The sequence below is a fragment of the Dipodomys spectabilis genome, unplaced genomic scaffold (assembly GCF_019054845.1).
Source record: "Dipodomys spectabilis isolate Male_0828 unplaced genomic scaffold, ASM1905484v1 ptg000018l, whole genome shotgun sequence".
NCBI lineage: Eukaryota > Metazoa > Chordata > Mammalia > Rodentia > Heteromyidae > Dipodomys > Dipodomys spectabilis.
The window spans coordinates 8,407,463-8,431,809 of NW_024870695.1; the positions used below are offsets into that span (position 1 = coordinate 8,407,463).

Below are 24,347 nucleotides of genomic sequence, written 5' to 3' on the forward strand. Positions count from 1 at the left end.
CGGGGGCGCTGGGGCGGAGCTTCCCAAAGCACTCTGTCAAAGCTCCCGCCTACTGCCGCACTTTCGGTTCCATCCGCGAGCAGCCGTTTCTGTCCGCCTTGAGGAAGGCCGTCCTGCGTCGACTCTCTTCCTTTCCCTTTCGGAGGTAAGAACCTGAGAGACATTTTGGGCTTCCTCTTCCAACACTGGCACACACAGGTATCCAACTCCAGCCTCTGTGTCTGATGGAGTTTGAAGTCCCATGCACACTGGCTGACACACCTCCCAACTAGAGCAGGAAGCAGCTTGGTCCTCCCAGGAAGCTAGGGACCTGATCCCCTCTCCGATCCACGGCTGCAACGCCGCATAGCCACTCCCCCAAGACTCTGCTGTAGGGGGCTGATTGCTCCTCCACCTCCCACCTCCATCCCTACATTTTTTTAGAGGCATTCTAGAAAACTTGGCTTGCAGCTGAAATGAGCCAGGCATCCCGGATCAGAGCCCCTGGCTCCCTTTAGTTTAGCCCAGGAAGATCAATCTGTGTGCCTCGACCTGCCTACCTCATTCTGCCACTCCTTGGGTCTTTTGGAGAAAAAGTGCAGATTTACTCATTTTTAATGGACAGACAGACCTTGACATGACCACAGCCACCCTCAGGCCTTTCAATTCTGCCTGAGGAACTATTTGCTTCCACTCAGGAAAACAGTCTTTAGCCCTACCTAGATGGGTGCTCTCCTTTCTCCTTGCTTAAAACAAATCCTACCTTCCTGTTACCTCAGTACTACCCAGGGCCAGGAACCAAAGCTTTCCACACCAGTATGCAGATCTCAGGCATTTCTGTCCTAGTGTTCTGAGAGATCTCTTCAGAATAATCACCAGATTAAGGATAAAAGGCCCTCTGGGTCTGTCCTGTCTCCTGTCTCAGCCCTTTCCAGCTTCCTTCCTTTAAAGGAATGTCAGCTCAGCAACTTTATCAGAGAAAGTTACTAGTGCTCTGCATTCACTTATGGAAATCCCCTAAATTGAAATAACTTCTGCTTTTCTCTTTTATAGAGCATTTTGTCTCTTTCAATAGTGAAATGCATTGAGATTTCATATCTGGTCTTGTGTGTCACACATCCACACACACCAAGCTTGTTGGGCTTCAGCTTGCTTACATTGTGGTAGAGCTTCTTGCAAATCTTGAGAACTTAAAATCAGATTTTTGAACTCTGAGTCTGGGCTCTGTCCCTCAGCTCTTCAGCTCAAGGCTAGCACTCTACCGCTTGAGCCACAGCGCCACTTCTAGTTTTCTAGTGGTTTATTGGAGATAAGAGTCTCATGGACTTTCCTGCCCGGACTAGCTTTGAACTGCGATCCTCAGATCTCAGCCTCCTGAGAAGCTAGTATTATAGGCATGAGCCACCGGCGCCCAGCAAAATCAGAATTATTAATGGTGGCTCACACCTGTAATCCTAGCTACTCAAGAGACTGAAATCTGAGGATTGCCAGCATGGACAGGAAAGCCCATGAAACTTAAACTACCAAAAAAGAAGTGAGCCAGGTGCTAGTGGCTGTGATATATATACATATATATACACACGCACACACACACATATATATATATGTCAGAATTATATCTAGCATCCATTCTAATAATGTTAGCAATGAACTTTGCTCCTATCAGTGAAAAATTCCTGTCTCTCAACAGATGGGTGGGTCAATTTCCCAGCTGGACTCTCAGCAGGAAGATGAAAGCAACACTGTCCTGCCCCAGAACCCAGCCATTGACAGCAAGGCTATCAGCTACTCAAGCATGAATAACAGCAAGACTTTTTGTTCCTATATGCCTAATGAATGCACAGCTAGTACCAGCTTTGTTACTTGTCCTACTTGCCAAGGCAGTGGGGAGATCCCCCGAGGTAAGTGGCCCAAGATTGCAGGGCCTAAATCCACAAAGAGCTCTTGACCAACTAGCCAAGGTTTAGCCCCTGAATCTCCTAGAATAGTTGAATCTGCTTCCAGTTTGTGATCTCCCAGTCAAAAACTGGTCAGGGAGGGCGGGGAAGGTGGCTCGGTGGTAGAGTGCTTGTCTTGCATGCATGAGGCCCTGGGTTCAATTCCTCAGCATCACATAAGCAGAAAAAAACAGAAATGGTGCTGTGGCTCAAGTGGTAGAGTGCTAGGGTTGAACTGAAGAGCTGAGGGACAGTGCCCAGGTCCAGAGTTCAGGCCCAAAACCAACAACAACAACAACAACAAAAAAAAACTGGCCAAGGAGATGCTATCATAGGACTCTCTGAAAACATATAAATATGTACACACACACAGTGCTACTGACTTATTCTCCAGCCATTAGAGGGAGGATACCTAGTCAAAGTCACTCTGCTCCTCAAGCAACAGTCTGTTTTAGGATTCAAGAAGTTACAAATTGGGGCTGGGAAGGTGGCTTAGTGGTAGAGCGCTTGCCTTGCATGCATGAGGCCCTGGGTTCGATTCCTCAGCACCACATAAGAAAAAAGAAAAAAGCCGCAAGTGGCGCTGTGGCTCAAGTGGTAGAGCACTAGCCTTGAGCTGAAGAGCTGAGGGACAGCGCCCAGGCCCAGAGTTCAGGCCCCACGACCAGACCAAAAAAAAAAAAAAAAAAAGTTACAAATTATCTCTTCAAATAAGCTGGGGGTATCTGATTTGCTAGGGATTTCCATATATTCTTCAGACTTGGTAATGGAAACCTCATTTCTATTCTCGGTCAAAGCTACTAACTCATAGCACAGCCCAGTATTCCCAGACCCGTTCTAGGATAGAAGTAGTATGTTTCTATATGGAGAGGTGCTTCTGTGAGGCTAGCACAAGAAACATTTGTCATGGACACTTCTTGATCCTCCTCTCACCCTCTTTCTCTCTACAGAGCTGGAGAAGCAGCTGGTGGCTCTCATCCCCTATGGGGACAAAAGGCTGAAACCCAGGCGCACGTGAGCCACAATTCTTCCTTCATCTCCACAGACTATCACCCTTGGTGGTCATGTTACTAGTGTGTGTGCTGTGTTTGGATCCTTTCTAATTTATTCTATAAAAACCCTGAGCTTTGGGGCTGGGAAGGTGGCTCAGTGGTAGAGCGATTGCCTTGCATGCATGAGGCCCTGGGTTCGATTCCTCAGCACCACATAAGCAAAAAGAAAAAAGCCGGAAGTGGTGCTGTGGCTCAAGAAGTAGAGCGCTAGCCTTGAGCTGAAGAGCTGAGGGATAGCGCCCAGGCCCAGAGTTCAGACCCCACCACCAGACCCAAAACAAAAAAAACAAAAACAAAAAAAAACCTGAGCTTTGCTGGGTTCAAACATAACCAGCTCTTTGTTTCTAAGGATTTTCCTGGTTTAAGAATGATAGTGCTGGGGCTGGGAAGGTGGCTCATTGGTAGAGTGCTTGCCTTGCATGCATGAGGCCCTGGGTTCAATTCCTCAGCACCACATACACAGAAAAAGCTTGAAGTGGGTGCTATGGCTCAAGTGGTAGAGTGCTAGCCTTGAGCTGAAGAGCTCAGAACAGTGCCCAGGCCCAGAGTTCAAGTTCCACAACCAGCAAAAAAAAAAAAAAAAAGAATGATAGTGCTTGGGGCTGGGAAGGTGGCTCAGTGGTAGAGCGCTTGCCTTGCATGCATGAGGCCCTGGTTTCGATTCCTCAGCACCATATAAGCAAAAAGAAAAAAGCCATAAGTGGTCCTATGGCTCAAGTGGTAGAGCGCTAGCCTGGAGCTGAAGAGCTGAGGGACAGCGCCCAGGCCCAGAGTTCAGGCCCCATGACCAGACCCCCCCCCCCAAAAAAAAAAAAAAAAAAAGAATGATAGTGCTAGGGCTGGGATGTAGCCAAGTGGCAAAGCACTTGCCTAGCAAATGCAACATCCTGGGTTCAATCCCCAATACCAAAAAAGAAAAAACCAAAACAAACAAAAAAAGAATGATAGTGCTGGAGCCAGGTGATGATAGCTCACACCTGTATCCTAACTACTCAGGAAACTGAGATCTGAAAATCATGGTTCAAAGCCAGCCCAGGCAGGAACATCCATGAGACTCATCATCTATAAACCACCAGAAAACTGGAAGTGGCGCTGTGACTCAAGTGGTAGAGTGCTAGCCTTGAGCTGAAGAGCTCAGGGACAGCTCCCAGGCCCAGAGTTCAAGCCCCACAACTGACCAAAAAGAAAAAGAATAGTAGTGTTGCTGGACATAGTGATATATACAGTACTTGGAATCCCAGAACTTGGTAAGCAGAGGCAGGAGGATTGAGTTTGAGGCCAGCCTAGTGAGACCCTGTCTCAAACACCCACTCTCTCTCTCAAAAAAAAAAAAAAAAAAAAAAAGATAATAGACAGGTACCAGTAATCCTAACTACTCAGGAGGCTGAGATCTAAGAAAAGTGGTTTGAAGTCAGTCCAGGCAGAAAAGTCTATGAGAGTCTTACTTCCAATAAACTACTCAGAAAAAGATGGACGTGGTACTATGGCTCAAATGGTAGAGCGCTATCCTTGAGTAAAAGAAGCACAGAGTCAGCACCCAGGCCCAGGGTTCAAACCCCAGGACCAGGAAGAAAAAAAAATGTGGTCAGGAGCTGGGGTTTTAGGTCAGCAGTAAGATTATTTTTCAAGCATTCATGAGGCCCTGGGTTCAATTCTTAGCACCATTAAAAGAAATGGTGGCTCATGCCAGTAATCCTAGCTACTCCTGCCAGCCTGGGCAGGAAAGTCATGAGATTCTTATCTCCAATTAACCGCCAGAAAACCAGATGTGGAGCTGAGGCTCAGAGAGAGTGGTAGAGCACTAGCCTTGAGAACAAAAGCTCAGGGACAGTGCCCAGGCCCTAAGTTAAAGCCCCACGACCTACAATCAATCAATAAATGCTTGGCACTGGTGGCTCACACCTGTAATCCTAGCTACTCAGGAAGCTGAGCTCTGGGGGGATCATAATTTGAAGCCAGCCCATTCAAAAAGTCTATGACATTCTTATCTCTAATTAACCAGCAAGAAGCCTGTAGTGGAGGTGTACTCAAGTGGAAGGGTTCTAGCCTTCAGCAAGAGTGAGAGGCCCTAAATTCAAACCCCAGTACTGGCACAAGAAAAACACAAGGAGGAATAAGGAAGGATTGAAGGAAGAAAGAGATAAATGTCATAGATAGGGTAATTATCACACTATATGTATATACTGAGACATCATATTATACCTTATAAACATGTACAATTATGTGTTAAGCAAAATAAAATCAAACTTTAAAAAAAAAAAGCAGCATCAGACAAAATAATTATCTCTTTAGGTCACTTGATAACCCTCCCAGACCATCACTGCTTCCAAGAAGCATGGCTCCCTCTCCAAGACAGAAAGGAACTCCCTCCTGCCTCTCCAAATCCTACCAGGACAGAGCACAGGGTCCTAGCTGCAGTTACTTGGGGAAGTTATTTTTCCCTTATTATGGTAGTTTAGAACAGCTTGTTTTCTTTCCAGTAGGGATAGAAAGCCAGCTGTTTCCTATCTGGAAACTACTGGGAACCTCAGATGCAGCTGAGGATCTTGTATGTGATCCAGGTCCATGTGACATGGATCTTTTCAACTTCAAGGGTCTCAGCATAGTTTGAGAGCCACCACTCAGCTTCCCCAAACATTGCACTAAAATTAGAAACTAGCAGTGTTCCTCAGGAGATACTAACAAAGTACTGACTCTAGTGAATAGCTCTGATTTTGTATATATAGCTTGTTTTTCAGTGCTGGGATTAAACCCACTGCTTGGAGAATGCTAGGCAAGTACTTGAGTACTTGAGCCACTCCTCCAACTCTGTTTTCATTTTGTTTCTAGGGGATAAGGTCTCATGCTAGCTTTGTCTGGGCTGGCATCCAAGTCAACACCCTCCTGCTTCCACTTCCTGAGTAACTGGGCGTATCTGAGGTTCTGTGGTTATTTTGTGCTTCTATGGAGGGCTTGAACTTAGAGCCTTGTGCTCTTGCTTAGATTTTTTTTTCACACAAGGCTGAACCCCTACCACTTAAATCACAACTCCACTTCTGCCTTTTGATTGTTAATTGGAGATAAAGTCTCAGATTTGTCTTCCCTGGCTGGCTTTGAACCACAATCCTCAGATTTTAGCCTCCTGAGTAGAAAAGATTACAGGCATGAGCCACCAGCACCTAGTTTTGCTTATAATTAGATAGAGGGATAGTAGCCTGTTCTGAATATCAAATTTGATTAATTATTACAATTCAGAACACTCATGTGTAGCCTGGCACAGGTAGCTCACACCTGTAATCCTAACTACACAGGAAGCTGAGTTCTAAAGATCTCAGTTCAAAGCCAGCCTTATGCAGACAAATTCATGGGACTCTTCAGTTACACACATACACACACACACACACACCCCAGAAGTAAAAATGTGGTCAAGTGGCAGAGCGCTAGATTTGAACCCAAAAGTTCAAGAACAGCACCAAGGCCCTGAGTTCAAGCCCCAGGACCAGCAAATAATTTTTTTAGACATTTTTCAAAGTAACTTCATTTCTCAATGACAAAGATTTGCATTCTTTATCATTCACATTCAGAAAATTCCACAGCCATTAGTCCTTCTTGCTTCTCTTGTCTGCTGGCTGCTTTTCCAGAGTAGAGAAGTTGTGGAAAGACATTATTTAGCTGGAAAAAGTTATTTTAGGGAACATTCTTTTTTTGGGGGGGGTCCAGTCCTGGGGCCTGAACTCTGGGCCTGAGCGCTGTCCCTCCGCTCTTCAGCTCAAGGCTAGCACTCTACCACTTGAGCCACAGCACCACTTCCGGCTTTTTTCTTTTTGCTTATGTGGTGCTGAGGAATCGAACCCAGGGCCTCATGCATGCAAGGCAAGCGTTCTACCACTAAGCCACCTTTCCAGCCGGGAACATTCTTTTTAAGTGGCATTATTTATTATTATCTTTAAGTAGTTGTAGAAAGAAGTTCCTATTCTACAAAACAGTATATGAATACAAGGTGTCTGACAACATTGTCACCCATTGCTCCTAACCCATCCCTTTTCTCTCCCCTTTTTTTAAAAATTGAGATTAGGTGATTACATAAATTTCACATATTTCACAGTATTGTGGAATAGTGATACTTAGTTAAAGTCATAAACACATTTTAACCTTCACAAGGCACATTGTCATTATCATGGTCTATACAGTTTGTGAATTCTCTGAGCTTTTACAATACAAATTATTTTTTCCACATCAAGGGATGCTTACATTTCTTTTCTTTTTGCTTAGTGTAGGCTGTTCCCTCTTTCCCTCTCATTCTTCTCTTCCCATTGCTGTCTTTGGTTGCTTAGTTCTTTTTCTTCTATGTCCAGTGAAGCTGATGGGTCCTTTTGTTGTAGGTTGTTCCATTTCCCACTTATTCTGTATCCTCCTCCTGTCTTCCCTCTGTTGTGTGCATATATCTACCATATATATGGTCAAGAACATGGAGTCATGGGGCTGGGAAGGTGGCTCATGGTAGAGCACTTGCCTTGCATGCTCGAGGCCCTGGGTTCGATTCCTCAGTACCACATAAGCAAAAAGAAAAAAGCCGGAAGTGGCGCTGTGGCTCAAGTGGTAGAGTGCTAGCCTTGAGCTGAAGAGCTGAGGGACAGCGTCCAGGCCCAGAGTTCAGGCCCCACAACCGGACCCAAAAAAAAAAAAAAAGAACATGGAGTCATTTAGTAATGATATGACAAAATGAGTGGCTGTCCTTTGTTTCTCAAGTCCTGTTTACTTTGTCATATCTTCTTGCATTTTGGCTTTAGCATCCACATATCAGGGAGACCATGTGCCCTTTGTCTCTTTTTTTTTGTTTTGTTGGTCGTGGGGCTTGAACTCTGGGCTTGGGCACTGTCCCTGCGCTCTTCAGCTCTAGGTGAGTGCTCTACCGCTTGAGCCACAGCGCCACTTCTGATTTTTGAGTGGTTTTTTGGAGATAAGAGTCTCACAGACTTTCCTGCTGGGGCTGGCTTTGAACCGTGATCCTCAGATCTCAGCCTCCTGAGTAGCTAGGATTACAGGTATGAGCTACCAGCATCCAGCTATCCATTGAGTTCTTAACTATGAACTAGGAGCACTGTTTTCCTACTATTTTTTCATGCTTTAGCCCATTGCAAATTCTATGAGGTAAGTATAACTATCTCCATCTAAAAAAGAGAAACTGCCAGGCATTGATGGCTCATGCTATAATCCTAGCTGTTGGCTGTGGTGAAGTCATCCTGTGGTGGCTGACATTTTGGCTGCTGAGGTTCCACCAGGCTGTCTGCATCTCAGGGTCCCTGACATAGCCTGACCACTAACACCAACTACCTCACAGTCAATTTCCTGCTCACTCCCTTACCATCAATTTTCCTTACACAGTGCAGACTCCCACTTCCTTGTTCCTATAGGTTTACTCCCCACCTCATTCCTACAGGTTCACTCCCCTATAATTACCCCCTTAGCTGCTGTGTCCTGATGGAAACAGCCTGTCAGTCTCTCTGACATTAAACCTTACTTTCCTGGAAGTGTGTAGTGTGCTTTATTCAGTCTAGTTCTAAAACTAGCTTACTGGGGGAGGCTGAGATCTTAGGATTGCGGTTCAAAGCTAGCCTGGGTTGAAAAGTCCCAGAGACACTTATTTCCAATTAAACATTTTAAAACACACACACACACACACACACACACACACACACACACACACACACACACACACACACACACACACACACACACCTGAATATAGCACTGTGGCTCAAAGTGGTAGAGTCCTAACCTTAAGCAAAAAGACGTCAAGGATAATGCCCACGCCCTGAGTTCAAGCCCCACGTCCAGCATAAATAAATAAAATAAGGCTTGGAGAGATTACATGGGCTTCTCAGCATTACTAGGTCAATGAGGTCAGAGCTGGAAATGGAAGTGTCTACCAGCCAATCCTGTGCTCCCACCCATACTGGACCACAGCTAAGAAGCTAAACATGCAATTGTGGGGTGGATATATATGGGAGAACTTTGTATCTAGAGAAAAGTATGTAAAGATCTCTCCATCTTTCCTGGGTGTTCACATTCCTCTCTTCCTCCATGCGTTCCCACAGGAAGCTCTTTGTGTTCCTGACTATGCTCATATGCCTGGTGACCTCCTCCTTCATCATCTTTTTCCTGTTTCCCCGGTCTGTTGATGTGGAGCCTGCAGGCCTCAACTCCTCTATGGTGGCCTTTGATGAAGAAAATATCCAAGTCAACATGACAGTGGGTACCCATGTTCCCTGTAGCATTTGTTCATATATATATATATATATATACACACACACACACACACATATATACATATACATATACATATGTATATACATATATATGTATATATGTGTGTATATACATATATATATATATATATATGCATCAATACTGGGTCTTGAACTCAGGGCCTGGGCACTGTCCCTTAGCTTTTTCAGTTAAGGCTAGTGCTCTACCATTTGGGCCACAGGTCCACTTACAGTATTTTTAGTGGTTAATTGGATAGAAGACTTTCTGGGACTTTACTGACTGGGCTAGCTTCAAACCATGAACCCAGCTGCCTTGTCTTCATTGGGTGTTTTGAGGGTGAATTCAGACTCAGTGCTGCTATTACAAAGCATTCTGGGGGCTGGGAAGGTAGCTCAGTGGTAGAGTGCTTGCCATGCATGCATGAGACGCTGGGTTCCATTCCTCAGCACCACATAAGCAGAAAAAGCTGGAAGTGGTGCTGTGGCTCAAGTGGTTGGGTGTTAGCCTTGAGCTAAAGAGCTGAAGGACACTACCCAGGCCCAGAGTCAAACCCCATGATTGACAAAAAAAAAAAAAAGGGGGGGTGTGGGGCTGGGAAGATGGCTCAGTGGTAGAGTGCTTGCCTTGCATGCATGAGGCCCTGGGTTCGATTCCTTAGCACCACATAAAGCTGAAAAAGCCAGAAGTGGCGCTGTGGCTCAAGCAGTAGGGCGCTCGCCTTGAGCTGCAAAGCTGAGAGACAGCACCCAGACCCAGAGTTCAGACCCCACGACTGACAAATAAAAAAAGCATTCTGGCTTTCCCAACCTGGGATTTACAATGAAGAGTGAAAAAAGATTCCTGGTCATTGACCCAGCTCCTGAGTACTTAGGATTACTTAGGTGTGAATCACCCCAGCTTGTTATTTTTTTCTTAATTTTTTTTTTTTTTTTTCTGATCATGGAGCTTGAACTTAGGGCCTGGGAACTGTCCCTGAGCTCTTGTGCTCAACACTAGCACTCTACCACTTTGAGCCACAGCACCACCTCCAGTTTTCTGGTGGTTAATTGGAAATAATCTAAGGGACTTTCCTGCCAGGGCTGGCATTGAACCTCGATCCTCAGATCTCAGCCTCCCTAGGATTACAGGCATGAGCCACCCATGCCTAGCTTGACACTTTCATTGCTTTTGAGAACCTTAACTTGCTTGGTTGCCTAGACTGGTCTTTGGGTAGCTGAGATCACAGGGATTCACTACCATGCCATACCTTTGTGTGTGAATGTGTGTCAGTCCTAGGGTTTGAGCTCTGGTGTGGGTGTTGTCCTTGAGCTTTTGTGCTCAAGATGAGTGCTCTACCACTTGAGACACAGTTGAACTTTCAGCTCTGTTAATTGGAGATAAGAGTCTCAGGGACTTTCCTGCCCTGGCTGGCTTCCAACTGCAATCCTTAGATCTCAGCCTCCTGAGTAGTTAGGATTACAGGCTGAGCCACCAGCACCTGGGAAAGAGTGAGCCTCTCTGCAATTATGGGTTCCCTGGGAGGAAATAACAACCAGCCCTGAATGAAGCTGAAGAAGCTGGGCAAGCACCGGCAGGTTTGGAACTAGGAGCCTCTACCTACTGAAGCACCAGGTGGTGGGACTGTGATAGACGAAGGCATCACAGGTGTCACCTGAAAAAGTGAGCATCCAGTGCCGATGCCAACATTTGCTTTGTCCAGGGAGACTTGCAGAAAACTCCAACAGCAGATCTGGCTTGCACAGACAGAAAAGGTGACTATGGAAGTGGAAGCCCCCTCAAAGCCAGCCAGGACTAGTGAAGCACAGACCAAACAATGAAAGAAGATACAAGCTCCCCGAGATGTACATGGGGGACTTGAAGAGCTAAATCTCTTTTCAACCAAAAGATTCTCAACTGGAGCCAGAAAGATTTGGTTGTTTCAGAGGACTTTGGAGAAATCATGATCCCCTTTCACTATCCTCAGATTCCTCTTCCACAGCTTATGGAACTCCCCTGGAGGGATGTTAGGAAGGAAGAAGGCACAGAAGAAAAATTGGAGAGCATCTTTTTCTCTTTCTTTCCTTCCTTTTCTTTCTTTCTTTCTTTCTTTCTTTCTTTCTTTCTTTCTTTCTTTCTTTCTTTCTTTCTTTCTTTCTTTCTCTCTTTCTTTCTTTCTTTCTTTCTCTCTTTCTTTCTTTCTTTCATTCTTTCTTTCTTTCTTTCTTTCTTTTTCTTTCTTTTGTTAGTCATGTGGCTTGAACTCTGGGCCTGGATGCTGTTCCTGGGCTCTTCAACTCAAGGCTAGCATTCTACCACTTGAGCCACAGCAACATTTCTGGTTTTCTGTTGATTTATTGGAGATAAGAATCTCACAGACTTTCCTACCCAGACTGGCTTTGAACCATGATCCCCAGATCTCAGCCTCTTGAGTAACTAGGGTTATAGGTATGCCTAGGCACTGAGTTCAAGCCCTAGGATCAGAACAACAACAACAACAAGAAGTTAAACCAAATAAATAAAATGAAGAGGCCTTGAAAAAGCTTCCCTGTACTTAGTCCTCTGCACTTTAAAGTCCATTGTGGTAGGATGGAGATTAGACTAGATTAGACTAGTCAAGATTCATCAACTGTTTGGCTTCTCCTAGGAAGGCAACCCTCACTCCTCTCTTTCCTTGTCTTCATTTCCAGAATGTCTTGAACATCTCCAACACTAACTACTACCCTATCACTGTGACTCAGCTGACCATCGAAGTTCTGCACCTGTCCCTCATAGTTGGACAGGTCTCCTACAGCCTCTTCCTGCATGTTGGCCCTTTGGCAAGTGAACAGGTAAGTGACTGCCTTCTTGGCCAGACCTGTCCCAGTGTGTGTAGATGTGTGGTGATGGTGGGAAGAGAGAGATCCTGAAGTTAGTACTAACTCTGTGTCCATTTGGTTGACAGATATTTTACACAGTAGCCAGCAGGATTAAGGATGAGAGCACATAGTAAGTATCCATTCATCAATTCCACCAGGTTTCCTGGTTGTCTAGCAAATTCTACAACCCACGTTTGGCCTGCCCCCTTGAGGTTAGAACTGCAATGTGCAAAGTCGAGAGTGTTCCCAGCTGTTGAATGTAGATTAGAATGAAAACAGGCTAAAATATGGTTAATCTTTACAATATATGATCTTGGGCTCTTGGGCCTAATCATTGAGGAAGAAGAATGTCTTGTTTTCTACTGAAGGAGGGTCTAGCAAGTAGGGGTAGGCAGATGATAGTGCAGCCTGGTGACTAGCACCTTACCTTAGAGGAAGAGGGAAGGCATAGGAGTGAAATCATGGGAGCTTGGGAGGTGGCTCAGTGGTAGAGTGCTTGCCTTGCATGCATGAGGTTCTGGGTTCGATTCCTCAGCACCACATAACAGAAAACGCCAGAAGTGGGGCTAAGGCTCAAGTGGTAGAGCACTAGCTTTCAACTGAAGAGCTGAGGGACAGTGCCCAGGCCCAGAGTTCAGGCCGACAAAAAAAAAAGAGTGAAATCATAGAAGGCAAGGAAACTGAGACCTGTTGGTCTTCTTTGGGATGTCTTCGCCTCCCCCCCGCCTCCCTCTGTCCTCTGGGTCTGGGCCCTGTCCCTCAGCTCTTCAGCTCAAGGCCAGTGCTCTACCACTTGAGCCACAGCACCACTTCCGGTTTTGTGAGTAGTTTACCGGAGATAAGAGTCTCATGGACTTTCCTACCTGATCCTTAGATCTCAGCCTCCAGAGTAGCTACAATTACAGGCATGAGCTACTTGTGCCCGGCTTCTTTGGGATTTCTTTTTTTTTTTTTTTTTTTTTGTCAGTCGTGGGGCTTGAACTCTGGGCTTGGGCGCTGTCCCTCAGCTCTTCAGCTCAAGGCGAGCGCTCTACCACTTGAGCTACAGCGCCACTTCCGGTTTTCTGGTAGTTTATTGGAGATAGGAGTCTCACGGTCTCTCCTGCCCGGGCTGGCTTTGAACCGCGATCCTCAGATCTCAGCCTCCTGAGTAGCTAGGATTACAGGCGTGAGCCACCAGCGCCCGGCTTCTTTGGGATTTCTGACAGGCTGTTTACTGTGAAATGTGCCTCCATGTTCCCTTTTTCTCTTTCTCAGCAAAATATGTACCTGGCTGAAAATTAAAGTCCACCATGTGCTTTTACATATCCAGTAAGTAGAGTATAGAGCTGTGATATCCTCCCACTTCTCAATTCTCACCTCTGGTCTGTCTCATGGGGGAGAAAGAGTCACTGAAGCCAACTACATGATTTTTTAATTTTAATTTTTGGTGCCAGTATTGGGAGCTTGTACTCAGGGCCTGGGTACTATATACCACTCCAGCCATACCTCCACTCCTGGCTTTTTGCTAGTTAATTAGAGTCTCATAACCATTCTTGCCTGGAATGGCTTCAAATTGTGATCCTCAGATCTCAGCCTCCTGAGTAACCAGGATTATAGGCACCGGTGCCCAGCTAAATATGTGAATCTTAATTGGGTCTGGGGAATAACAAGTCCAGGCCTCTCTGGTCTCACCTGGCTGGATTGGTGTGAGAGTCCCAAGGCTATCTGAAAACTGCTAGCATTCATGAAGCAGTCATCCCAAGGCTCTTGGCAGAGCAGGGAAGCAACATTGCCCCTCCCTTCCCCCCCCCCCCCCCCCCCCCCCCCCCCCCCAGACACCAGAACAAGACCAGAGCTGTCCTTTTCCTCCTCAACTTGGCAACAAGGCCTGCTTCCTCTCCAGGGGCTCGCTGACCTGCTCCTACCTGTGCCATTCAGAGCAGCGGATGTTCCAGAGCTATGAATATGTGGACTGCCGAGATGACACATCAGTGCCCCATCTGCTAATCCCTCACACACCCTAACTGCCTGTGGTCCCTGGACTCCAGGTACCTGCAAGCCTGGTCCATGACTGTCAACTGTGGTGCCCAAAGAAGGACTTTGCCAAAGGAAAGTCCTGCTTTATCATGCCCAGGCCCTGCCACACCCTTAGCACAAGTTGCTTTCTATAATGTTAACATCACACTTGCAAACACACTCAGTCCTTCATTTTCTATGAATTATTTTCTGTGTGAGCATCAGATCCGATCTTGGTATGTCTAAAGGAAAATCTGACCTCACATTGTGGCTGAGCATGCTGGTTGCCCAGTGCCATCTGGCTTCTTCACTCAGGTTCTTCACCCAGTAATAAGAAAATGACTTTGGGGACATCCAGTGTTGTGTCTCTCTGCTTCAGAGTCAGGTGACAAAATGATGGGAATGACTCTCTTCTGTCTGGTAACTTATCACAGTAAGATTGGCCAAAACTCTGTTCTTCCCAGGTAATGAGATGGGTCCCTGGAAGATAGCTATTCTCCATCCAAAAAAACCTCCTCTCTAAAGAATGGTATTACCTGGGGCTGGAAAGGTGGCTCAGTGGTAGAGTGCTTGCCTTGCATGCCTGAGGCCCTGGGTTCGATTCCCCAGCACCACATAAGCAAAAAGAAAAAAGCCAGAAGTGGCGCTGTGGCTCAAGTGGTAAAGTGCTAGCCTTGAGCTGAAGAGCTGAGGGACAGCGCCCAGGCCCAGAGTTCAGGCCCCAAGACCGGACCCAAAAAAAATTTTTAAAAAAATAAAGAATGGTATTACCAAGCCAGGTGCTTATGGCTCATGCTGTAGTTCTAGCTAATTAGGAGGATGAGATCTGAGGTTCAAAGTTCAAAGCCAGCCCAGGAAGGAAAGTCTGTGCAACTCTTTATTTTATTTTTTTTTATTTTTATTTTTTGGGTGCGGTCGTGGGGCCTGAATTTTGGGCCTGGGCGCTGTCCCTCAGCTCTTCAGCTCAAGGCTAGCACTCTACCACTTAAGCCATAGTGCCACTTCCGGCTTTTTTCTTTCTGCTTATGTGGTGCTGGGGAATTGAACCCAGGGCCTCAGGCATGCAAGGCAAGCGCTCTACCACTGAGCCACCTTCCCAGCCCTGTCTGTGTGACTCTTATCTCCAAGTAACCACCAGAAAACCGGAAGTGGCACTGTGGCTCAAAGTGGTGAAGCACTAGCCTTGAGCAGAAAGAGCTCTGGCACAGTGCCCAGACCCTGGGTTCAAGCACCATGACCAACAAAAATAGTGTTACTAATGTCATTACTAAAAGAGCTCAAGTACAAGAGGAAGGAAAGGAGCTACCTGGGTCCACATGGAAGAGTCAAAGGCAGTTCTTTTGTTTTATTTTCCCTATATACTAGGATTTGAACTCAGGGCCTTATACTTGCTAGGCAGGTACTCATCACTTTAGCCATATCTCCAGCCCAAAGGCAGTTGTCTTAAAAGGTGTTTATTGGAGCTGGGAATGTGGCTTACTGGTAGAATGCTTTCTTCGCATGCATGAAGCCCTGGGTTCTATTCCTCAGTACCACATAAACAGATAAAAGCTGGAAGTGGCACAGTGGCACAAGTGGTAGAGTTAGTCTTGAGAAAAAGCATCTCAGGAGTAGCGCCCAGGATTGGCAATAACATAAAATGAAAGGTGTTTATTAACAGAGAATTTCTAAGCCCCACAACCTATCCCATGTGAATAGGCACAGATCAAAAATGCCCAGCTGCTATCTTCTGAATGCCTGTAGAAGATGAAGCTGCCATTATCCAGTCAAAGCTGCAGGGCTCAATTCTGTGGACTCCCTGCTCAGCACCTTCTGCTCCCAGAAGCCCCTGCTCCCTTCAAGGCTTTGACATTGAGCAGCAGCCCATCCATCAGGCCTGGAGCCAGATCTCAGACAACTCCCAACTTCCCACTGGGCTCTACATGGAGGCAACTTTTGGACTTAGGCAAAGCAGGAGTGTTATTTGCTCACTAAAGGTGGCTATGACTTTCTCCTTCAGATGAGAGAAACAATCAGATGGTGAAAAGTGAATTTTGAAGTAAGGTGGATGGAGAGGGGTGTCATAATAGAAATAGATGACTAACTGGGGCTACTAAGAGAGTGAAGGTATAGTCTGTATTGTCTCTTAAGGTTTCATCCTATGGAACTTAAGAAACATATAGTAGTATATGGGTGCTGGTGACTCATACATGTAATCCAAGCTACTCAGGAGACTAAGATCTGAAGATCATGGTTCAAAGCCAGCCCAATCAAGAAGTCTTGGGGACTCTTGCCTCTAATTGAAGCTGTGGCTTGAAATGGTAGAATGAATGTCCCTTGAGCATAAAAGCTCAGGGACAGTGTCTAGGCTGATTTCAAGCCTCAGGATTGGCACATAAATATATACATGCATATAACATACATACATACATACATACATTAAAAAACAGAAACAAGGTAGTGCCAGCAATGCACAGAAGCTGAGGGGCTGGGAGACAGGCTAGGGCTGCTTTGTATAAATCACCCAATGCAAATGACTTATATTGTTTTCAATATCTTAGCAGTGTTTAAGAAAAAAAAGTTGACAAGCACTGGTGGCTCACACCTGTAATCCTAGCTACTCAGGAGGCTGAGATCTGAGGATCGAGGTTCAAAGCCAGCTGGGCAGCAAAGTCTGTGAGACTCTTATCTCCAATAAACCACTAGGAAACTGGAAGTGGCGCTGTGGCTCAAGCAGTAGAGTACTCGCCTTGAACTGAAGAGCTGAGGGACAGCGCAGCGCCCAAGCCCAGAGTTTAAGCCCCATGACCGACCAAAGGAAAAAAAAAGTCTCCTGGGAGTGAGAAGAAGCTGGTAAACAATTCTCCGTGTTTCTTAGCATTCTTAGACTAAGTCAAGGCCTCTGACAATGTGTCTTGCTTTTCTGACTGAGATATTACTCATCTATAAGCTATCTTCCAATCTTTAATATTCCTAGTCTGTGCTCTTCCCCTCATCCCAGAAGTGTCCCTCAGGAAACATCCTGGGCTGTACTGAGACAGAAATCCTTAAGTCAGTTCCAAAGATAATGCTCCCTAGGCTACAATGAAATGACCCATTGATTTCTCAGACCTGGGGTGTAAAGAGTCACTGAGGTAGCTTTTCTCAGGATCCCCCGAGCTTGTACCTTACTGAAGCCTGACAACCACAGTCCCTTAGCCCTATCCCCTTTTTCTTTCACCTTATGCTTTTGAAGTCTCCTGGCTGGATGGAAAGGCTGATACCTGGGAAGAGAGGCCTGAAGATTTTTATTTTTTTACTTTTTTGTGCCAGTCCTGGGGCTTGAACTCAGGGCCTGGGCACTATCCCTGAGCTTTTTTGTTCATGGCTAATGCACTACTGCTCAAGCCACTGCTCCATTTGTCTTTTTTTTTTTTTTTCTTTTGGTGGTTATTTGGAGATTGAAGTCTCACAGAAATTCCTTCTCTAGGATGGCTTTGCACCTTAATCCTCAGATCTCAGACTCCTGAGTAGATTGGATTAGTCTTGAGCCCCTTACCTGAGGATTTTAATAGGCAAGCCTCTCTCTCCTTCCCAGGGTCAGGTGTCCCATACCTGAGGCTGCAGCTCCCTTCTAAGTTCTCCTTTCCTGTCACATAAACCATCTAACATCTGAGTAGCTATTATGGGCCAGGAATTACATGTGAATCCCAGGCCTGCTCTGGTGTGGTGTAGTTCTTTCTCCCTCAGGCCATATCTCAGAGGAGCAAAGACCCAAGTATTGCTCAATATATCTGATCTAGCCAAGCACTCTTGGTTCCTGCTTATAACCCTACTCAGGAGGCTGAGACTAAGGATCACAATTTAAAGCCAGCGCAAGCAGACAAATCCGAGAGACTCTTATCTCCAACTACCTACTAAAAAAACTGGAAATGGAGGTGTGGCTCCAATGATAGAGTACCAGAATTGAGTGAAAAAGCCAAGAAAGCAGGAGGCCTTAAGTAACACACACACACACACACACACACACACACACACACACACACACACACACACAAAATAAACCTGACCTGACAATGAGCTAACAGACCTATTATTGCTGAACAAGGCGAGTAGGAATAGTAAAACTAGTAGTAGGAGATGCAGATATAGTCCAAGAGACTATATCTCCAATTAATCAGCAAAAACAAAACAAAACAAAAACAACAACCCTAGACTATAGGTGTTAAGTGGTGTGAGAGGAAAAAGAGTGAGAACATAAGGCCCTGAGTTCAAACCCCAGTACCAGCAAAAAAGAAAAAAAAGGAAAAAGAAGCATGGATTGCCTTCCACTCTCTACATCACCCTATGGGTCCTCCTGCCCCACCCTCATCTTAGTCTCAAAGCTGACTGTTCTGGTTCCTTCCAGAAGTCAATTAAGCTTCTAGCTAGCCTGATCTTCGAGCATGGATTGCTTTTGTGGTGGAGATATTGCTGGGTGGTGAGAAGGTACGATTGTGAATTGGTATTCTGGTGATGCATTGGGGTCCTGAAGTCCATCTCTACATCACCATTGCTGGATGTAATTAGTTGACTGAAAAAGAAGAGAGACAAAAAAGGAAAACAAGTTAGTAGTTACCAGGCCTGCTGGTTTTAGAGTATTTTCAACCCTTTGAGGTAAAGGAATAAAAATGAACTATACAGCAGGTGCTGGGGGCTCACACCTGTGATCCTAGCTACTCAAAACTCCAAGGTCTGAGGATCATAGTTTGAAGCCAGCTAAGGTAGGGAAGTCTATGAGACTTTTATCTACAATTAATCAGTAAAAAGCTGAAAATGAAACTGTGGCTCAAGTGGTAGAAAGCTCACCTTGAGCAAAAAAGTTCAGGGACATTGCCCATGCTCTGAGTTCAAGCCACAGGACTGGAACAACAAAAAAGTGAATTATAGCAGTTCTGTCCTCAGCCTAAACTGATCATCATTCTTTTTTTTTTTTTTTGAGTCTGGTCGTGGGGCCTGAACTCTTGGCCTGGGCACTGTCCCTCAGCTCTTCAGCTCAAGGCTAGCGCTCTACCACTTGAGCCACAGCACCACTTCCGGCTTTTTTCTTTTTGCTTATGTGGTGCTGAAGAATCGAACCCAGGGCCTCAGGCATGCAAGGCAAGCTCTCTACCACTGAGTCACCTTCCCAGCCCCTGATTATCATTCTGATAATGATAATAAATAACTATGTTTCTAGGTTTTTTTTGTTTTGTTTTTCCAGTCCTGAGACTTGAGCTCAGGGCTTGGGCACTATCCCTGAGCTTCATTTGCTCAGGGCTAGCACTCTACCACTCTAGCCACTAAGCCACTTCCAGCTCTTTCTGTTTCTGTGGTACTAAGGAATGGAACCCAGGACTTCATGTATGCTAGGCAAGCACTCTACCACTAAGCCACATTTCGAGCCCTGTGTTTTTTGTTTGTTTTTTTTTTTAATTTACCCGATAAGACCTGAAAACATCACCTTTATTAAGGTTCTTTTTTTATCTGTCTTTCCATTTATGTTTAGCCCTAGAAACAGGTTCTACCCAGATTTTTCTTTTATATGTGTTTGCTGGTTCTGATGCTTGAACTCAGGGCTTCACACTCTGCTTAGCATTTTTGCTCAAGGCTAATTCTCTAGTATATGAGCCACACTTCCACTTCCAGCTTTTTGCTGGTTAGTTGGATTTATCTGTCCTGACTGGCTTTGAACCACAATCATCAGATCTCAGCCTCCTGAGAAGCTAGGATTACAAACATGAGCCACCACTGGTGCCTAACAACTCAGATTGTGTGTGTGTGTGTGTGTGCGCGTGTGTGTGTGTGTGTGTGTGTGTGTGTGTGTGTGTGTGTGTGTGTGTGTGCCAGTCCTGGGGCTTGAACTCAGGGCCTAGGCACTGTCCCTGAATTTCTTTCTTTTTTTTCTTTTTTTTGGGGGGAGGTCCTGAACTCTGGGCCTGGGCACTGTCCCTCAGCTCTTCAGCTCAAAGTTGGCGCTCTACCACTTGAGCCACAGCACCACTTCCGGCTTTTTTCTTTTTGCTTATGTGGTGCTGAGGAATTGAACCCAGGGCCTCATGCATGCAAGGCAAGCGCTCTACCACTGAGCTACCTTCCCAGCCCCCCCTGAATTTCTTTTGCTCAAGGTCAACACCCTGCCAGTTGGGCCACAACACCACTTCTGGCTTTTTCTAAGTAGTTTATTGGAGATAAGAGTCTCAGAGACTTTCCTGCCTGGGCTGGCTTCAAACTCAAATCCTCAGATCTCAGTCTCCTGAGAAGCTAGGATTACAGGCATGAGCCACCAGTGACCAGATCTCAGATATTTTTATGAGGCTAAGGTATGAAGTTCTTAGAAGTGACTCAGCTGGAAGCATGTCTCAGCCCTTGCTTGGGAGCATAAGGCCCAGAGTTCCAAAGCCTAGTAATTGCAAAAAAAAAAAAAAAGACTGAAATAATTTCTGGCCCACTCCTGCTAAGAATTCTTGTAGATCACACACACACACACACACACACACACACACACACACACACACACACACACACACACACACACACACACTGGCACAAGCAAAGGCACCCAGCCAGAAATTCACTCAGCCAGTCTGTCCATCTTTCAAGCTCTGTATTTGTCTCACCGTGAGTCGTTTGTATTTGTTGGAAGGAGGCTGGCATAGTTTCATGGGGTCTGATGAGAGAACCAAGCACAAATCACTCATTTGAAAATTTCCAAGGGTAGAACACAGTAAGGTTAGCCTCTGTACCCTATGTTTGAGAGTCTAGAGACAAGGGTGTGCCCCCTCCCTGGGGCAAGACACAGACTGAACCCACCCTGAAGATGCTTAACCAGGAAGCCATGCTGGAGGTTCATGTTCCAGACTGCAAAAGGATTCAGTGTATATTAATAGCCTGCAACTTAGATGCTCACTTCCTTTGCCACCCTCACCCTTAAGAGGGGCTGACACCCCTCAGCCCACTATGCAGAAGTTGGTGGGCATCTTTACAGTCTTAGATTGGTGCACAAACCCACCCACAGGCAGTGACCACCCAGGTAGAAAAGGCTGAGAATGTGGGGAAGGATCAAATGGTGGGATGGCCCATAGGAATTCTAGGCTGTAGGGATGGGAGCAAGGGTTTTCTTTCCTCACCACTGAACCTACTAGGCATCCCACTCACCAGGACCTGGAAGGATGTTCGGCCCATCCTGGACTCTGTATGTACAATAGGATGGCTGTCCTGTTTGATCGGTCCCCTCTGACCCAAGCTGGGGTCCTTGCCTTTGGGTATCCTTCTGGAGATTGTATTTGAAGGCACACTGAACAGAAAGGTCTGGCTCACGTTGAGATGGGTGAGGTAGTGATGGCTGTACCTCAGGCTGCGGCAGTGGCTTTTGTAAGGGTGGCTTTGGCAGTGTAGCTGGCTGTTGTAGTTGCAAAAGTGGTGACAGAGTTTCCTTGGGGTAAGGTGGCTGAGATTTGTTCTCAGGATCCTGTTCCTTCTGTGGGCACCTCTCTGGTTCCTGTTAAGAAACCCCCACACCCCCGCAAGTGACATCCTTACTCAGTCGCCCACCTATCTGTCAGAAAAACTTCAAGCAGGAGAGCCAGCAGTTTTTAGTATAGTTTCAGGGTAATTAGTGATTCCTGGCAAATGCTTTGAAACAGCACCACTGCCCAAAAGAAACCTGAGCTGGCCAGGTGCTGGTGGCTCATGCCTGTAATTCTAGCTACTTGGGAAGCTAAGATCTGAGGATCAGACTTTGAAGCTAGCACAGGCAGACAAATCTGAGAGACTCATATCTTCAATTAATCATGAAAAAGACAGAAGTAGAGATGTGGCTCAAGTGATAGAGTGCCAGCCTTGAGCTAAAAAGCTAAGGGACACAGTCCAGGCCCTAAGTTCCACTAATAGGCACAAAATACAGGAACTAAAACTAAAACAGACAGTAAGAGTCTGAATCCCTCTCCTGCTCCCTTCTTGCCCTGTGATGGACCTGGGCCCTCTTGGGCACCTGCTCTTGTTGCTCTTGTTGTTGTTGAATCAGCCGCCATCTTCTCTGGTCTAAAGCCATCTGCCGGCGCCGGGCCTCCCAGTGGTAGGCACTAGCCATGATGGTAAGGTGGGAGGCCCCAGCTGAGAGTGAAGGCAGGCAGAAGTCAAGACATTATGTCTGGCTTGACACTCTGTAGCCTTGTACCCCAGCCCCTTTACTGCTTGTAGCCAGAACCACCTCACAATGTGGCCACTGCCAGGGCAACTGGGTGGGCCCATCTGCCTTGTTGAGGGGAGACTTCTCCAGGCTCTGGGAAAGGCCTATCAATCTATAAAGTACTTTCCTCTCCAGGGTCCTGAGAAGACAGACAACACCATCTAACCTCAACTCAGTCTCAGCAGGCCTCAGGGATAATTTTGCAATTAAAGTCTCCTTGGTTGTTTCTGGCTTGGTTCTCCCACACTTCCCAGGAGATTTCCAGCAGCACCCACTAACCTCTCCTTCCCACAAGATCTCAAGAATGACTTTTCCCTCAGATCTCCATCTTCCCTTCCCTCACTGATAACCCTACCCCATAAATGTTTGTGTGGAGTAAAGACAGAAGAAAATGCAGAGCCTAGGTAAGCAACACTGGGGACATAGGGAGCAACTCTTTGATCAGAGAAGTTTCCTGTTAATTCTAGAGCCTGTCAATTCTAGTGGTCATTGTAGTAGACACAGTTTGGGCTTTGGTGTCAAACAGACTTAATCCAGTTACCTGCTAGCTGAGAGAATTTGGGCAGGCCACTCCGTATTCTTGAGGCTTCTAAGTAAAGATTACTTAGAATCTGTTGCTGATGCCCATGTAATTGTAACCCCTCTGTACAGTATGTTCTCAAATAAAATAAAAAAAAAAAAAAAAAAAAAGAATCTGTTGCTGGGCACCGGTGGCTCACGCCTGTAATCCTGTTTACTAGGAGGCTGAACTCTGAGGATCACAGTTCAAAGCCAGCCATGGTAGGGAAGTCTATGAGACTCTTATCTCCAACAAACTACTAAAAAAAGTTGGAATTGTCTCTGTGGCTCAAGGGGCTAGGTGCTAGTCTTGAGCACAAAAGCTTAGGGACAGTGCCTAGGACCTGAGTTCAAGCCCCAGCACTGGTATTCAAAGAGAGAGGAGAGAGAGAGAGAGAGAGAGAGAGAGAGAGAGAGAGAGAGAGAGAGAGAGAGAGAGAGAGAGAGAGCGAGCACGAGTGAGTGCAGCAGTTGTCTTCCTAGTTACTCAGGAGGCTGAGATCTGAGGCTTATGGTTCAAAGCCAGCCTAGGGAAGACAAAATTAGCTCTTTTTTTTTTTTTTTTTTGTCAGTCGTGGGGCTTGAACTTTGGGCCTAGACTCTGTCCTTCAGATCTTCAGCTCAAGGCATGCTGTACCACTTGAGCCACAGTGCCACTTCTGGTTTTCTGGTGGTTTCTTGGAGATAAGAGAATCATGGAGTTGGCCCCCGGATTCCCTTTGAACCATGATCCTCAGATCTCAGCCACTAGAGTAGCTAGGATTATAGGTGTGAGCCACCAGGGCCAGGCAAAATTGGCTCTTATCTCTAATTAAACAGCAAAAAGCTGGAAGTGGAGGTGTGGCTCAAGTGGTAGAGTGCTAACATTTGAGTGAAAAAGTGTAAGATTGCCTAGACCTTGAGTTCCAGTATCAGCACGTGCATGTGCGTGCAAACACACACACACACACACAAAACCAGGAGAGGAACAGGGGAGGGAAACCATGACAGACACAGGTTCCACTTCTAGCTTTTTGGTGATTAATTGAAGATAAAAGTTTCACAGACTGGAAGTGGCACTGTGGCTCAAAGGTAGAGCACGAGCCTTGAGCAAAAAGAACTAAGAACTCAGGGACAGTACCCAGGCCCTGAGTTCAAGCTTCATGACTGACAAAGAAAACAAACAACTGTCTCACAGACTTTTGCCAGGCTGGCTCCAAACCCAATCCTCAGATCTCAGCCACCTGAGTAACTAAGATTACAGATGTCTGAGCAGCTGTATCTTTTGATATTTAGAACTGGTTTCCATACAGTCTAATGTATTGTTTACTGCCTTTGTGAAATGTAATTCAGTAATGTCTGTGTGTAAATTGAATGCTTTCAATATAGTATTATTATAATATCAATAATATTAAAGTTCTGTTTTTTAAAAGAAAGTTACCAGGTAGGGGAGAGGGGAAGGCAAATGACACTAGGCTAAAGGAGCTTAAGTTGCCCACGGACACTGATGCTAGAGTTACAGACAATGCTTCCCACTCCCTTGCCAGGCACACCCTACCTGACAGTTTCTTCCCTTCTCACTGGCCAAAGCAGC

At 45.9% G+C, this 24,347-nt stretch overlaps 1 protein-coding gene and 1 pseudogene across 1 annotated transcript; both read left to right on the forward strand.

Moving 5' to 3' along the window:
- Positions 1 to 63: 63 nt before the first annotated feature.
- On the forward strand, positions 64 to 14,404 carry Tmem106a (transmembrane protein 106A). The gene is made up of 8 exons (XM_042673845.1): positions 64 to 145; positions 1,670 to 1,880; positions 2,867 to 2,930; positions 9,046 to 9,199; positions 11,884 to 12,024; positions 12,138 to 12,181; positions 13,309 to 13,362; positions 13,937 to 14,404. Exons 2-8 carry the CDS (start codon positions 1,670 to 1,672, stop codon positions 14,055 to 14,057), a joined length of 789 nt encoding a protein of 262 aa, XP_042529779.1. The 5' UTR covers positions 64 to 145; the 3' UTR covers positions 14,058 to 14,404.
- Positions 10,723 to 11,160, forward strand: LOC122103527 (annotated as a pseudogene).
- Positions 14,405 to 24,347: the final 9,943 nt, after the last annotated feature.

What these genes read in the sequence shown, in the direction of transcription:
- Tmem106a (XM_042673845.1), top strand. Translation starts at nt 1,670, where the DNA reads ATGGGTGGGTCAATTTCCCAGCTGGACTCTCAGCAGGAAGATGAAAGC. An exon ending in ATTAAGGATGAGAGCACATA is followed by an intron (nt 12,182 to 13,308) that starts GTAAGTATCCAT and finishes TCTCTTTCTCAG; the next exon opens with CAAAATATGTACCTGGCTGA. An exon ending in CATGTGCTTTTACATATCCA is followed by an intron (nt 13,363 to 13,936) that starts GTAAGTAGAGTA and finishes CTTCCTCTCCAG; the next exon opens with GGGCTCGCTGACCTGCTCCT.